At 40.2% G+C, this 12993-nt stretch overlaps 2 protein-coding genes across 4 annotated transcripts in view; both read left to right on the top strand.

Annotated features, from left to right (window-relative positions):
* LOC122882059 (E3 SUMO-protein ligase PIAS1-like) overlaps positions 1-10455 on the top strand; it is a 60135-nt gene extending 49680 nt beyond the window's left edge. For 2 of the 3 annotated variants that reach the window (XM_044209470.1, XM_044210275.1), the window contains exons 10-13: positions 129-348; positions 1734-1873; positions 2455-2495; positions 5091-10455. In XM_044209470.1, the coding sequence (XP_044065405.1) occupies positions 129-348; positions 1734-1873; positions 2455-2495; positions 5091-5450 (761 nt within the window). In that variant the 3' untranslated portion in view covers positions 5451-10455. Of the gene's footprint in view, positions 1-128; positions 349-1733; positions 1874-2454; positions 2496-3384; positions 3464-5090 lie in introns of all 3 variants that reach the window. The other variant, XM_044211087.1, reaches the window with a different exon arrangement.
* A 205-nt stretch (positions 10456-10660) lies between these two features.
* Positions 10661-12730, top strand: rxfp3.3a1 (relaxin family peptide receptor 3.3a1). The gene has a single exon (XM_044208192.1). The coding sequence runs from the start codon at positions 11057-11059 to the stop codon at positions 12041-12043; it is 987 nt and encodes a 328-aa protein (XP_044064127.1). The 5' UTR covers positions 10661-11056; the 3' UTR covers positions 12044-12730.
* Positions 12731-12993: the final 263 nt, after the last annotated feature.

The raw sequence follows: 12993 nt of genomic DNA, 5'->3' as shown, positions 1-12993 counted from the left end.
ATATCGTATGTGCATTTTAGCACGCTCGCAGTATTCAGCAGCAGTGCTTTGTTTTTTACTTTGCAGTCTCAGAAAATCCTAAACATGAACACACAAACACAAACTAATATGTCACCACTGCTCTCCAGGTTCATGTCGGACGTCTGCGGGCTCAGATCAGCGGAGCTCCTCCTCGTCCAGCCACGGTGGCAGCGACAGCAGTAATAGCAAGAAAGTGGAGGTGATCGACTTGACACTGGACAGCTCCTCAGAAGACGAAGGACAGGATTCACCGCCGCCACTGCCGCCTCCACCCAAAAGAGCGTGTCCATCTATGTCGCCGACCTCGCCGCCCATCATCAACAAAGGGTCAGACACAATCTCAGCACTGTGATTTCATCTCCGCACGCAGTTTGTATTTCATTAAATGTGGAAATGAGGCTCATTTTAGCTGCTCACATGGGTAGTTATGTATCTAGATGTTAAATGATTCATGAGTTTTGCACTTGAACTCACAAGTATCTTTTACTATTTTGCATCAACAGCATTCACAGTAGGTAGCCAAGAGTGCTGACTGAGAAAGCTTTGTGTATTAACTCATTTTTGAAAATTTTAATTGGATGTATAGGTCTAGAAATGGCTGACTTTCCAAAAGAAAAACACTAAATCTGTTAGTTTTTCTGCACATAAGCATCATGAACAGAGGATCAAAGTTCAGCCAATCGTAATTCTACATGTCAAGATAGAATTAAATGCTTGACAAACCTCTCAGTATCAGAAAGGATTGGTTAACTTTCAGCTAACAAACATACCTTTTTAAACAGTTTCAAAGTGGGAGGAGCTATTTTGGGCAGCCCTGGTTTAGGAAGTAAAGGTTTTACCATGTGCAATGTTATGTGACTCACAGTTGGAGCTCTTGGTTAAATCATCAGTCCAAAAAATGAACAACTGTGTGAGAAAATATCTGGTTCATTGATAAAGAGTAGAAGGTACAAGCTTGTGTACATAAACATTTCATGGAAACATTTCAGTAAACTACAACCCCTGAAGTGCATTTCGGCAAGAAACATCCAGTCACCGACCTTTAAATTCTGTCACGTGCTCCGCTGACGGTGGGTGGAGACTAAACATTGTGCTGAGAAAACTGGTTTTATAATCCGCAGCTTGAATTGATTCATGTTTAATTTTGGGGTCAACTTTGGTTGACTTCAGCAACTAAGGCGCCACAACAACAACAAACTGGATTCTTCTCTGTGGCAACATTGGCTGAGGCTCATGTATATTGTAGTATTTGAAGTCGTCCTTTTCAGAAACAAAGTTGAAATAATTGAAACTGGTGGTTCTAACATGAACCTGTATGATCGTTACAATATTATATCTTTGTCCCACTGAGGATGTTGTTGATAGAAATGGGAATACAGAATGGAGACAAACACTTCTAGAACAAGCGGTCCTCCTGCTTCACAACTCTACTGAAGACTTGAATCCCAGCTCTCTGAAACTTAAGCAGCTGCATTTTCTGTCAAATTAAAATTAATTATGTGCATCTGTGTAGGAACAGTTGCTGCTTCATTTGACTTTAATGAACCCTGTGACTGTAATTGTTCAGAGGTTTGTGTTTCGAGGTCAGCGGAGGAGACAGCACGCACTGTGACTTACCCAACAAATATGACATGAAATAAGGTCCTAATTATAAATTAAAGGGCCTCTTTACCTCTTCATCTCTAAACATCTTCCTCTGTATCTGCCTTCAGAGTGTTGAACCTGCACCACCAGGCCTCTCCTGTGAGCCGCACTCCCAGCATGCCAGCCGTGGACACCAGCTACATCCCCCCTGTCCCCCCACTTATCCAGGACTACAGACCCTACTACCACACCCCCAACGACCTCTCAGGTAATGGCAAACATGCGGACTTGAGATGATTTGGGAATATTCATGGGAGCAAGTTCATTGCTCAAAACAAAACCATCTTTACATCTTTGCGCTGATAGTATGCGGCCAAGTGTTGTTCAAACTCTCCTAACTTTATTTCAAATTCTACTGAAGATCCCAATTTATTATGTCAGGCAGAATTTCTGAGAAATTATATATATAAAATGATGACATTTTTATTCAGTGTACTTATGTGGCCATGAAAAATCATTACAGTGGCTTCATAAAGAGTCTGATCAAGCAGATAAACAAAATGTGATACTGTATAGTCATACAGTGTGGAAAAAGTCTTCCCTAATTATTAATGCACTCCAGCTCAAGAGGTCAAAGGCAGTCTTAGAATGACAACTAGATTGTTTTCTATAAATGGTCTAATGCTATTTTTTTTATAAAATGTATCTGGTTGCAATTACCATTAGACTCCTCCAGCAGTATAATATGCCTCTGGCTTTTATTAACTTTAAAACACAAAAATGTGTTGCATCTGTGATATTGATTTTTGTTGATATTCACCATTGACTCTGCCTGCACTTGATTTCCAGAGTTGAACTTCTTCTCTTTTCTTCAAGGCGACAATCATCAGGTACGTAAAACAGTGCATCACGTTATGTGGAGAAGCTGAATTTTACCAGCTGAAGCACTTTTGTTTTCAGTGAAATCCTGGAAGCCTGTGACCCTGGTTCGTTTTAAAATAGTACAAGGACTCTGACTCTACATGCAACCATTAATTCTACTTGTGCTTACCAAAAAGCAAAGCAAAAGCTGTGCATTTAGTGTTCCTTGCTAACAAATGTCAGTAAGCATGCGGAGTCAAACACTTAAGAAAAAAAAAAATTTGAAACCTGATATTTGGTGGAATTGCCCATAAAACCACACGCAACCTGCTGGTAAGCACTAAATGTCCTCCTCTCTGTCAGTTTCTGTCTCTATGGGCTATTTAGGGAGACATGAGAGCGAGACATTTGACAAATGATGGTTGTCACCCCACAGTTACTGGTGGGTTGAATTCTCTAAGGCAGTCTACATAAATACAGACATCTCTTGATTTCTAATATCCTCATTTTTCATTTTGCTCTGTTTTATTTGAAATTAGCATTTTAAAGGGTTGGTTCTCCCAAAATTACAAAAAGAAAAACATTTTTGCAACACCTAGCTGTTCAGATAGTTTTGAGATTTCTGCTGCCACCCCAATACAGTGAGGGTGAATGGAATTTCATATGTCGTTCACACAGTATTGAAAAAATACATATAAAAAATTCAACAGCAACTACATTTCCAGAATCAATACCCCTGTTACTCTGGTGAGTCCACACTGTGGAACTGCGAACAATTTTCATCGGAACTACGTTCTCCTTAAGAAATAGCCTCTATGAAGACTGGAGGCAGCATTTTCTGTGGATTAACATTGACATTGCTTCTGGAAAGATGCTGCTGTTGAACTTTTTAAATTTCTTTTTTTATGCCATGAGCAGAGCGCAAAAATCAGAGGCGGATATCTCAAAACCTGGACAATTAAAACCAAAACTAACTGCACAGCTGGATACCACTAAGGTTTGTAATTTATTTTTTTTGTAATTTTGGGCAAATAGACTCTTTAAATAGCTCATCTCAAGGTAAATGTTAACATACTCCTATACTGTGATCTTTGACTGCTGCTGGTTTCCTCATGTTCAGTCTTAAGTCTAGTGTTGAAAAATGAGGCGGTTTTCACAAAGTATCTTATCTTTGATATTAAATTGTAAACAAACAAAAACATTTTAAAAAGATCCTAGCTAAGAGTTTCCTCTTAGTTCACAAAGAGAGCAACTTTTTCTGAGAGAACTCCTGAGGTAAGAGAAAAGGCCGTTTGACCCCATTGCTATGGGTGACATCAATTTTCATACATGAATTTACTATGTCCACAGTGATTGGTTGACTGATGAGCTGTCTGTGTCAGTGAATGTCAACTAAAATATTTCTCAACACACAGGAGCACAATTAGATCGATTAACATTAACAATATATTTAAAAACTTTTAACAAATGTGTAGCAAAGTAAATTACTGACTTGTTAGAAACCATCCTCATGTTGACACTGATAATTATTTCCAGATGACCAGACAAATCTTTGATGGAGCAATTCTACATATAGCATACATTTTACCTAGTAAATGAGATCAGATTTATTTATCTAATTATTGCATTTGGTGAGTATTTAATGTACTCTTCATGAACTGTCAAACTGTCTCAATAGCACACTTTTGGTTTGATGAATAACTCGGACACTGGAAAAATGTCTCTCAGAGTAGTGCAGAGTCATGAAAACCATCAAGCCTGCTGTAATAGATTATTTCGGTTTATTAGTGAGCTGAGTAAATTCTTGTTACCTCGGCCACCATCATAATATGCTTTTGGATTTACAAGTCGTTATCTGCAGCACCTTACTGATGTAAAAGTCCACTAGAGTACCTTTAACTTCTCCCAGACGTAGGAGCTACTTTTAGTGCTAAAGTTCTTTTTGAATTACTCTTAGACTAAGGCTACGTCCACACTAATGCTGATCTCCATACACTCGAGCGTTTTAGCACCATTTCAGAAATAATCACGCCTGAAAATGCATATCACATGACCATTCACGTATAGTGGGCATGGACGTGCTGGTGTTAATAGGGAGGAAGATTATCTACTCTAAGGTTGGTTGCTTAGTTGCAGAAAATACTACAAACGAAGAACAGCACGGGTGAAAAGTAAGACCAGACGAGGTGACTGCAAGGTCAGCAACGCAATGTGACCGATAAGACCTAATCAGGAAGTGAACGTGGGTGTCTGCGTCATCATTTTGTGACCATTTCCGCCAGTCCAGGCTAAAACAAAATCCTGGAGTTTTCAAACTAAAACGGAGTCAGCAGCATTTTCAAAGGTCTCTGTTTTAGTGGTTCAAAAACATCAGAGTAATGTGGACGCTAGGGGTAAACGTAGCAAAAGTTATGCATTTTAAAACGAAAATGTGTTATTGAGGATGTAGCCTAAGAACTGACACGCCCCTTGATTTCAGGAGTTTCTCCTAACTCAGCCAGTCAGGAGCTACTTTTAGTGTTAAGATGTTTTGTGAATACAGCAACTAGTAGCTTTAGCAGCCTCTAAATGTGAGCTCACACCTGACTAACACTTCCTCCTCTCTTGTTTCTCCCTTGGTTCAGCATTACAACATGGTGATGGCAGCAGCAGCCGCCGCTTCAACCTCAGACGACCACGAGCTGCTTCTCAACCGCTTCCTGCCCTACAGCACCTCCTCCTCCTCCCAGCTGTTCCTCGACCAATCAGGAGCCTCCTCAGCCACTTCGCTGACCGTGCCGACCAACGGGGCGAGCAACTCGGGCAGCACCAGCAGCCTGGTCTCATCCAGCAGCCTCCGTGACACTCACTCCACACACTCGTCTTCACACTCGGGCTCACACTCCTCACACACACACCCTGGGGTGGTGGCCAGCCGGAGCAGCACTGAAGCAGCAGTGGCAGCTATTTACGGAGGGATACCTGACGTTATATCATTGGACTGACTCAAGGAGAGTCAAGACTACACTTTGGGTCCAGCTACGATCCAGTAACAAACCCAATGGCAAACTTTTGACTGCAGGGTAAAGTCTTGATCCAGAAACTAGACTGGCCCAAGTCATTAAACTTAGAACGTTTGTGGAGTCGCAATGACAAGACTGCCTCAAGAAGAGCACTAATATTATGAGTGGGTAACGGGCCTGAGGGTTCCCTTCACGACACTGACCTGAGAACAGTACTGAGTCATCACTTAAAGGTCAGCTGTGGACATTGTGTTGGTATACTGACTTCAGATCAGAAACCTGTACAGCATGAGAACCCACATTACTTCTATACAGGTACCACCCCGGCACAAAGAGCAAAGACGCTACCTGAGCAAAAACACAAAGGAGGAAGGCTCTTTTTTATAAAAACGAGGAGTGGCACCGTGTACAGAGAACAAAATATATTTTCCTCTTTTACTTTTGTATGTTAAATCGGGACAGTTTCAGTCTAGTGAGCTGCTTCAATTGCTGTTTTTAAGTGGAGGAATGAGGTTGGGTTTTTTTTTTCACAAAAGCTTATACATATGCCTGTTGCCATGTGGTTATCTTTTTCTTCTCTTTTAGCTCTATCCTGCTTAAATTTACCATTTGCATTTCTTCAGTATAAAGTTCTCTCCCTTTTTATCTTTCTCTCTTGCTCGAGCTCATTTTTAAATTCATGGTGTTTTATTTCTCTATCCAATGACAAGAACTTTTCAGACACTGAATTTACAGTTTATTCATGTACTAATAATTTTATTATGCTTGTTAAGTTATGTATGATATTTGAACAGTTATAAATATATATATATATATATATATATATATATATATATATATATATATATATATATATATATATATATATATATATATATATATATATATATATATATACATGTGTGTGCATTCCCTTTGACCTTCAGGTTAATACTGTGGGGAGTGTGTAGGTGGAAATTAGCCATTTCTGTTTTTTTATTTTCACTCCTTGATTTCCAACTCCTTACAAAGACTCTGCCGGGATACATTTAGAAATGGAGACTTTAGACTATTTATACTTGCCAATTTAGAGTTTTGAGCTGGAAGAGTTTGTCTTTTTTTGCACAATGCCAAAAATAAGATATGGTACCTATGAAAATTATCACAATAATCAGAGTGCAGTTGAATCTGTGTGCCACTGTGTTTCAGTCAAGTGTTCACTTCCTCGGTTTCAGCTGTTGGTTATTTAGACACTCAAACTTTTGTCTTCTCAGTTTCATCGTTTTATGCTTGACTTTTAAAAAGTAATTACAATGAAAGTCAAGCTGTTGTAGCAGTTTCAGGCATCCATGACGTGACCAAGCTTAAACTAGTGCCTGTTTGTATGCATGCTTCACAGCGTGTTTGGGATTGAGTTTTCAAACTCATAAGAATGTCTTAAATGGTCACCCACAACCTCTGTCCCATCTCTGTCGAAGGTTTTTATCTAGGGAGTTATCATTGAGAAACTGATTGTAGAAAAGCAGTGTAAGCAGACAGTTTAGTGCCACAGTGAACGAGGGATATCTCAACATGCCAACTTAAACTGGGCACAAAGCCAGCTGGTTTAAAAATACATGACCTGGCTGTAACTTAAAAACCCTACAAACTAGTCTGCGTACAATGTGGAAGTGTCAAACTGAGATGGAGGCTTCAGGATGCCCCAATGTTGTCTAAAAAAAACAGAGTTTGCTCATGAATGTATTGTACAATTTTAAGAGTGAACACGCTTTTAGTCTTTGCCTCCATTTCTGGTCACATTACCTGTGACATACAGTAGATCTAGTGCCCCTCCTGCCCAGTCAGCCCACCCCTCCTCCAGCCTGTGTGTCCTTGAAACCTTCCCAGAGTCTCCTCTTATCAGCCTCTCCTCGATGTTCCACTTCCAGACGTCCGAGACAGGCAGCTCAATTCAGAGCTTAATTATTTCCATCTCAATGAGATAATCACTTCTGACAGCAACCCCCATCACCTGACATCCCCTATCCTGTCCTTCAGCAACTAACTGGGAGGCTTAGACAACCCAAAATGACCCCCACCCCTCCTTGCCACCCGTGCTCTCTCTTGGCATCTTTAACTTTATTTCCTGTTCTTCTCATGGGAACCAACCCCGGCTTTCAAACTGACTCAGTCATTTGCCGGAACAAGTCTTGTGTATTTCCTGTGTTCAGTATTTTATTTATTTTGTATTCTTATTTCTATATATTATATTTTTTACAAATTGTCTGATTTCCATGGGTGAGTGTGAGAGTCACTGTCACTTGGGATATGATTTTATTTAATATGCATTTTATTATTCTTTGCCAGCATCGTGATTTCTCAAAAAGGTACCATGTAGTTATTTGTCATGGAAATACCTGTGTGTATTTTCTTGGGCACCGACATGTTAACATTTTAGAATAAGGGCACAAAACACATGCTTAATTAATACGTGCATGATTCAGGATGTATTGTGAACTCCTATTGTTCACCATTAACACATCATCAAGTCACTATGAGTTTATGTGATTAATAAACGCTTAATGGCAAATATTATTTTACACAAAATTAGCTGTAATCCATAGAAAAAGGGCAGTACTGATTCTTATCGAAGTATGAAGCTGTTTTTATCAAACTGGTAGTAAGAGGCAGACATTGATGTGTTGCTGTATGACCCTACAGTCAACAGAAACAACCTCTAGTAAAGTTGGCAAATCACAATCAGATTCCTGACTCAATATGGCTTTTAGTCATGCTAGCATAGTGTGTCTAGGGATGGCAATGTTGGTCGGTCAGTTGGTCCACCACTTCTCTCTTCGTCTCAACAACTATTAGATGGATTGCCATGAAATTTTATACAGACATTCATAGTCTCCAGAGGATGAATCCTACTGACTTTTGTGATCCTTTGACTTTTCCTCTAGTGCCACCATGAGGTCAAAGTTTGTCCAATACTTTATGGCTAAAAACCTGCAAAACTAATCACATTCCCATCAGCCTCAGCTGTACTTTGTTTTTAGGCTGATAAGAAAATGTTAGCATGCTAACATGCTAAACTAAGAAGGTGAACACTGTAACCATTATATCTGCTTAACATCTGCATGTTAGCATCCTGATGTTAGCATTTGTGCCCAAGTGCAGCCTCTTGTTCATTCTCACTTCATTACAATGTAAACTGTTGACGTATGGGTAATGTGTGTCCATTCACAGCCTGTTTGGCCAACTGGCACCTGCTGGATGTCTGTTGGTTTTAGTGCACCATTCTCTTCCCTGCTACACTCAACTTCTTTCAGCAACAAAAATATATAAACAAAATGAAAAAAAGACTCACTTGCTAGCTTGTAAATGTGACATAAACAAAGGGTCATGCAGCAACATGCAGATGTTTGCATCTGACTATGAGTTTGATAAAAACAGCTTGATATTTCTGTTAGAAGAGTTACGGTTGTGCTTTCAGAGAAGCTGATCAAATGCATGCATCTGAAATGGCCTTTTCTATTATCCCTGTCCAAAGAAAACCATGTATCCAAATTTGGGAATTTTGAATTTTCCTGAGACCTTTATGGGTTGAGAAAAATCTCGAACTTCTTGAGCTAAATAAACCTTTTAAAAAAAACTTTGGATTAGCTAAAAATGTATGGTCACAGAGCAGAAAACAAGGGTGTTTTTCTTAGCTCATGAAAAGTAGACATTTTGGAGATGCATGGTTTTCACAGAACAGCGATGATACTGTAAGTAACTTTTAAGTAACATTCATTAACTGATGATCCATAAAGTGTTAACTAATCACAAAAGAGCTCACAGTGACTTGATAATTTCTTAATAGTGAGCAGTGGGAATTCATAATACATCCTGCGTTAAATCATCATGACTTGTGCATTAGTTATTTAGTACTTAAGCATGTGTGTTTGTACCTTTATTACAGTGTTACCCTGACTTCCTATACTAATGAAGATGTTGATCCTTTTAGTTTCCATCATGTTAATTTGAATATTAATCACCAGTGTTTGGGTACTTGATAAGGTGGTCACAGTTAACGAATGCCTTTGATCACGATTTAATTTATTTGAACTACTTATTTCGTCACGCTTGTCATGAGACGGTGCAGCAGATTGCGAATGCGCACATGAAGTGAGAGAGCAGACCGTGTTGAATGTGTTTCTGTTAAAGTGCTCTACATACTGGGGGTCTAAAATGTCTGATTGCATGCAGGGATGGATAAGCACAGGGCTGTTTCCATCTCGATCCCTCTCCAACTTCAGTCACACACAGGTGTGAACACGTGTGTAGTATATATACAGCATTTTTGCAGCAGTTTATATGTTTGCTGGTTCGAAGTGTGTGAGGAAACTGGGCCAAAACCAGCGTCTGCACAAAATACAGTGAATGGAATATGGCCACTATTATCAGTAGTTACTCTTAACGGTGTTTTGAAAATCTCCACAGGCAACCTTGACAAAGCAGCTCAACTCTTTGGTTGTCATGATTTCTCACCTTAGATAAAAGGGAAAAGTCAACAATGTGTATATTATGTCTGTATGGAAACCCGAAAACTGAAATTTCAGATCCAAACATGGGTGTTTGATGTCTGTTTGTATGCTTTTTGTGTGTCAATTCAGAGCGAGAGAATAAATTAATTTATATATTTTTTAGAAAATGAAAGCTGTACTATTATAATTAAAAAAGGACTGTGGCCAATAAAGAGTCTTACACAAGTGAAATAATCTCAAAGTCAGACTCGAGTCGACATCTGCACTCACTGCCTTAAAACATTCACAGGTTCTGTTTCACGGCTCCAATCCGAGAAAAATCATAAAAAGGCTTTTCAAGGAGGGCGAGGAGAAGACAATGTACAGTAGACCCTCGTCAGTTTGTACAAATATACTAAGTGAAAAAAATATTTATTACCTGCATTGGAAGAAATTGTTTACTTGTTGAATGTTACCTGTTTATGTAGAAAAGTTTAGATGTAATAAAATGCATTCTGTTATTTCTCTGTGTGTTTTCCCTTATTTTAAAAGATGGGGGGTTATCTCCTTTGGAGGAACATGTTGCTTTCCTGACATTTTACCAGCCTGTTACACTTAGAACTGAACACTGGGTGGCAGCAGTGAGTCGTTTGGATCAACTTTTCCCTTGCTGTGATGGTACAAAACCAATTACGCACGCTTTGTCAGTTCCAGCCGGTGCCTTCCTGGCTGTGACACAAGGTATACTTAAACTTAACATCTGTAATTATTAATTAGATGTTTATTTTGGGATTAAAAGTGATGGTGAAGCCTCACGCGCCGAGGAGCCTCCGTTACGCACAAGACTGATGGGCGCATCAAACCTAATTTTGGCCAATAAACACCTCAACCCCACCATTCCTTTCATACTGCCAGAGCTGGGAGCAGTGGTGTTGGATGATTGTGCGTTTTGGAGAAGAGAGGAGGGGAAATGACAAGACAGGAGGGTGGGGTGGATACAAACGGAGGAGTCGGGATGGCATCATGTACTTATCACTGAAGTGGCACTCCAAGATCCAGCTCTGTTTGGACGTAAATGTTTTTATCTCGCTTAAATATAGAAGTTTGTGAGCTGCTGACATTATGAATGAAGAAAATGAGAGCGTTTGTTTGAACAAGTCACTGACGGAGATGGACTGTTTCAGCAACTTGGAGGACATTGACGTGACAGCTGACGGGAGCCCGATTCTGAGATTCCTCATCTGCCTTGTTTATTCTGGAGTCTGCGCTTCGGGTCTGATGGGCAACCTGCTGGTCATCTTCTTCATCAGGGTCAAACAAGAGAGGAAGAAGTCCAGGGTGAACTTCTTCGTGCTCAACTTGGCAGTGACAGACCTGCAGTTCGTGCTCACTCTGCCTTTCTGGGCCGTGGACACCGTGCTGGACTTCAGCTGGCCGTTTGGAGACGCCATGTGCAAAATCATCCTCTCGGTCACCGTGATGAACATGTACGCCAGCGTCTTTTTTCTCACTGCCATGAGTGTGACCCGCTACTGCTCAGTCGCCTCTGCTCTGAAGAACAGAAACGTGCAGAAGTCCTGTTCCACCAAATGGATCTGCGCAATTATTTGGACCCTGGCCACTCTGGCGACTGCGCCGACATCGATTTTCTCAACTGTGAGCAACGTAACCGGAGAAAAACTGTGTTTGTTGAGGTTTCCCGGTGGACAGTACTGGTTAGCAGTTTATCACATACAGAAAATACTTGTAGGTTTTGTATTGCCAATGTCCATCGTGTCCATCAGCTACATCATGCTGCTGCGTTTCATCCGCATTCGGAGTATGAAAACAAGCAACCCCAAACGGAGATCCCAAGTTACCAAATCTATCACCATCGTCGTGTTGTCCTTCTTCCTGTGCTGGATGCCAAACCACGCCATCACCTTGTGGAGTGTGCTGGTCAAACTGAACGTTGCAAACTGGGACAAAGCGTACTACATAGTTCACACATATGTGTTCCCACTGACCGTATGTCTGGCGCACACCAACAGCTGCCTGAACCCGATTATTTACTGCCTCATGAGGAAGGAGTTCAGGAACAAACTGAGAGGTCTGATACACAGAGGATAGTGTTTTTTGGAGTGTTTGTAAATGAGTTGACAGAGCGCGAAACGTGTTGACAAACAGTAACCATGACGCACCGAGGGCGCACGGCAAAAAAGGCATGGAGTGAGAGGGGAGACCTGTCAGAAAGCACCATGAAGACAAGCAACATCATGTCAAGACTATTTACTCGATTCTGCTTTTGGAAAATGTGACTTTCATCTGCGCTTCTTGTCTTTAAATGCTCGCGTAATGTGGATAATTTCTATAGAGAAACCACTGTAGCTAGATTAGGGCTATGCGCGTAGGAATTGCTAGTTTTGTGTAAAAATATTAAACTTATCACCATTGTGGCATTGCTTGTTAAATAACCATTAGGAGTGATGTATCTACAGCCTCATAACTGAACAGGTGAAGTAGCTGAGCACTTTTTATTTCCATCTGTGAATCTCTTAGCAAATAATGTAACCAGTGTACGATAAGTGTGTTTACAAGACAACCATGGAAGCAAACTTCACCTCATCACTTGCTGAAAAAAGGGGAGAAAGTTACAGGTCATGTTTTTAAGAAGACATTAATAAGTTATTGACTACAACGTGCCAAAATCAATGGTCTGGGCACAAAAGAAAACAAAATGTATGAAATATCATTGTTGTAAATACGCAAAACACTGTATCCATTTTGTGTGATAATAAAAATATACTCAAGCTGTCACATGGGTTAGTTTAATTAATTTAATTGATTGCACGAGTCCAAATGTAACAGGTGAAAACATTTGATCAGCAGGTGATAACAAGTTTGAGTTATGAATGACTGATCTGAATAACAGTAAAGGTTATAACGGACAGACTGACCTGCATATTGAAGCTAATGGTTTACTGCAGGCCTACTGTCTATTTCTGTCTAATGAGCTACTACTGTTTCAGCTATCATCCACTTACAAAGCAAGCGGATGGACTAGACTTTATAATGGACAC

This window comes from Siniperca chuatsi, linkage group LG1 (assembly GCF_020085105.1).
Source record: "Siniperca chuatsi isolate FFG_IHB_CAS linkage group LG1, ASM2008510v1, whole genome shotgun sequence".
Lineage (NCBI taxonomy): Eukaryota > Metazoa > Chordata > Actinopteri > Centrarchiformes > Sinipercidae > Siniperca > Siniperca chuatsi.
Note: the sequence above shows the minus strand (reverse complement) of the source record. Positions and strands in the feature narration are given on the sequence as shown.